This window comes from Dipteris shenzhenensis, chromosome 18 (assembly GCF_047967505.1).
Source record: "Dipteris shenzhenensis isolate YYH24624 ecotype China chromosome 18, Dip_SZ_1.0, whole genome shotgun sequence".
NCBI lineage: Eukaryota > Viridiplantae > Streptophyta > Polypodiopsida > Gleicheniales > Dipteridaceae > Dipteris > Dipteris shenzhenensis.
Window position 1 is genome coordinate 22955912 of NC_141613.1, and position 3779 is coordinate 22959690.

Sequence of the window (3779 nt, forward strand, 5' to 3'; positions counted from 1 at the left end):
ACCGACCAGCGCCCTCACATGGAGAGGGAGGAGTTTTCGGTAGAGGGTGTGCCCGGGGAACATGATTATGACGATTATGACAATCTTTCTACCCAAGCGAGACAAATATATGAAGACGTTGGAAGTGTTTATTCTGTTGATCAGGTTGATATTCTCAGGAAGAGCTAAAGGGAGATGCAGAGTCTGATAATGGGGAAAAACCCAGTGTTGGCCCACGTATGAAAAAGGGCAAATCTTCCTATCACAACGTCCAGGACTGCATTTGCATCCATGTAGACCTTTCGATAGCGAAAGAGCATTGAAAAAGATGCAATTGACGTTGTTTGATTCTTCCAGATTTGAGAGGGAGTGTACTTGCCTCAAGCTATCCATCATCGGTTTCTGTAAGGAGTGAATCCCCTCTCATCCTAATATATCCTTTCTGTTCTGGCTTCTCGATAGTAGCTGACCATTAAATATGCCATTCAAAACCAAAATTTTGATGATTTATTTCAAAAGCCAACCAGCATTCAACTTTTCATGCATGAGCCCCTTCCTACCTGCCACTTGTTCCCGTAGCCACACAAGAGAATGCACTGTGACAAGAAGCCAGAAAATGGTGATGGATCTTTTTAGCTGCCAACTTCATAAGGTGGCGAAAGACCTCAAGACCAAAAAAAAAGCATGTTCACTTTTATGTTCTTGTCAATAGCATGGCAGTAAACCTCGTCAATAACGTGGCAGTAAATCATGCAGTGACAAGATGATATCTCATGGGTTATCAGATAATTAACATACAAATAACCATCATTGTCACTCTTTTTCAACAACCATACAACCTTGTCATGCACAGCACATAGAAAGGCAAAGATTTATACATCCACACATCTTTCCTAATGATCTATTGAATCTTTGTCAATTTTTTCAGAAGCCATGTGGGAAGACTGTGCTCCCATTGCATCCAAGTCAAAGTCAATCTTATGTATCGTACAAGCTTCAACCACAGACTGATACACTGATTGTGAAAGGAGTACTTGTAAACGATTTGCCTCAACGCACATGTCTCTGGCTAGAACTGCCTCACCCCCTTCAGATAAAACTTTCACCAATTGATTGTATGTTACAGCATCTGGGCTAAAACCTTCCGTCCTTAACTGTTGCATCCACTTAAGACCACCCTTCCAATCACCAACCTTAGCACAGGTGGTGATGAGTGCATTGTAGGTGACAATTGTGAACCGAACACCAGCATCACGCATCTCATCTACTAGTCTGATCAAATCCTCGTTCTTTTGCAAGCCTCCATACACAGAAATCATGGTCGTGTACACGATAATGTTAGGCCTTACACCTAACCTTCTCATATGCTCCCAAACCTGCTCCGCTTTGTCATGGAGACCGCTTTTTTCAAGAGCTGACAACAAAGCACCATAAGACAAAATGCTCGCACTATGTCCCCCTTCTATCATTTTCTGGAAAACAAGCACAGCAGCTGCAGGGTTCCCTTTCTTAGCGCATGTTATTAGAGTAGTATCCCAGGCAAATCTATCTGGCGAAATGCCATGGGCCTCCATTTTCTCTAGCAGCCTTACACTCCAACTGCAAGTGCATTTTTCCCTGGACGTGTCCAGAAGAAAATTGAATACTGACCTAATGATGCTGTACGAGTCTTTGTTTGGAGCAGGCCCCTCGGCTAGCATATGTTCAAATATTTCCAGCGCTGCCCACCCTTTCTTGTTCTTGCTCAAGATCTTCATGACATGGTTACAGAGAGCCACTCCTATTGGAGCGCTACTGAGCCTCCTGCGTGCCAGAGCTTTTTTGGCCAATATGTAATCTCTCTTCCCAGATCCACACGACCAGATTATGTCCTCATAATCACGAACGCACAGGTTTGTAATGATATTCTCTGTTGTATCAAAAAGACCAAGTATGTAATCAGGATCTTTCCCTGCGCGCACACAACTGCGTATGAACCGGGAGCAAAAGCTAGACACTGCCTTCTTCAGGTCTTCAATTGTATCATCCTGCCCCACGTCATGCAGCACATCCTTGGCGGCAGAATACATACGAAGGGCTCCATCGATGTCGTCAAGTTTCTCAAAACCAAGTAGAAGAGCTCGGTAAGTGATGCCAGTAGGTTGCAGCCCTCTATGTTCAAGCTCCGCAAAAGCATTCATCGCTTCCGAATGGAGGCCCTGCTGTTCATACGAGGCAATGATGATATTGTATGTGACAATGTTGGGCTCTATCCCGGATTTATTCATCTCTTCAAGAACGATTCCCAAGCGGTCGAAATTACCGCTCGTTTTCATTGCCCCGAGTATGCTACTGTAGATGTAAACATTGGGCCTTTCCTCCGTCTCAGGTCGGTTTTGCAGCCACTGATAAACACAATAAGCGGCTTGAAACTTCTTTGAGTTGCCCAACTTCTGAATTACGGACGAAAACACACGTACAGGAATGCAGAGACCTTCCAGAAAAGCATCAATCTCGCTAAAATTCTCAACTTCGCTCAGAGCCCAAGTGAGGGCCTGCACTGAAGGGGCATTGGGCTTGTCCGTAGGTTTCCATTTCTCTTGCTCCAGAGCAAGTTGGTCCAGCAGCGATTGTTGCTGCTTCGTACGTGGTTTTGCATTGGCCAAATCGCGCGTTAGCTCTGGCTGGGCAGTGAGAGCAAAGTTGATTCCGGGAGAGCCATCAACACAATAGACACGGCAGCTTCTAGGAAAAGGCGGAGGCAGGCGAATGAGAGGACGAACCACGATAATGGGCGAGAAGAAGCTCAAAGACGTCATCGGTGCAAAGGGTTTTCCACCATCATTCCTCTGCACCCGGTTCTTCTTCTATCCTAGAATTGTAATTAAGGCAAGAACCAAGAGCAATGGACGGAGATCGAAGCAAGGACGATCTCACAATTCGAATGCAAGCGCCGCAGGGCATAGAAAATGGAAACCTCCGTGCAAAAAACCAGAACTGTGCTCGATTCTTACGCAGATAGACAGCCTGCTGGCTCGAATTCGCTCGTACAGATCCCGACACAGAATTCAGAAGACGGCTAAAGCCTTGCAATTCCAAATTTCTCAACAGAAAGAGCTTCCGATCCTTGTCTCGGGAGGAATTCAGAGAAAAGAATCGAAAGGCGAGCAATTCGTTCATCAATTGTGCTGAGATTCATCAGGTCCTCATGAAACCTACACACTAGAGACGCTTAAACCCTGAACCCTAAACTAACAAGCGTGCATGGTTTGTGAGTTGAGTGCTAAGTTTTTTGTCTAATGAAAATATATTGGAAAGCAATTGTACGCTATTTTGCTTTGAACATTGGTAACCGTGCTGGGAATTGGTATGCAATGTAGACAGGGTCATGATCAGACCAGTACGCTTGCATTGTTTCGGGAAAACTGCTCGTCAAAGGTGCGTTTGTCTAAATGTGGTCAATTTGAAACCTGTAAATTATTGTGGAGGTTTTATTCACTAATTTGAGGTGATTCTCTTCCATGAGATTTTGTAGTTGTAGTTGCTTTTGAGAAGTTTGTAGAATATTAATGTTGAAATATCCAATGGCCTTTGTTGTAGCACACATGTGACTTGTCTCAGGAAACTTTGGAGGCTTCATGTTTCGATACGGTATATTGCCAATCCATGATCATTTCAAGGCCGTTCATTGTAAACGTTTCATGGGAAACCAAAGAAAGCCTGTGTTTGTATAAAAGTGATGTACCCATTCTTGCAAATGTTGTAATAGTAGCAAACACTGTTGTGTTGATAAATTGTTATGGGTCCATGGTTCTGGTTTT

General features: G+C 44.1%; 1 protein-coding gene across 1 annotated transcript; it reads right to left on the minus strand.

Annotated features, from left to right (window-relative positions):
- Positions 1 to 683: 683 nt before the first annotated feature.
- Positions 684 to 3209, minus strand: LOC147890960 (protein LOW PHOTOSYNTHETIC EFFICIENCY 1, chloroplastic-like). Its single transcript, XM_087390055.1, has one exon. It carries the CDS (start codon positions 2775 to 2777, stop codon positions 873 to 875), a length of 1905 nt encoding a protein of 634 aa, XP_087246181.1. The 5' UTR covers positions 2778 to 3209; the 3' UTR covers positions 684 to 872.
- Between the last annotated feature and the right edge of the window lie 570 nt (positions 3210 to 3779).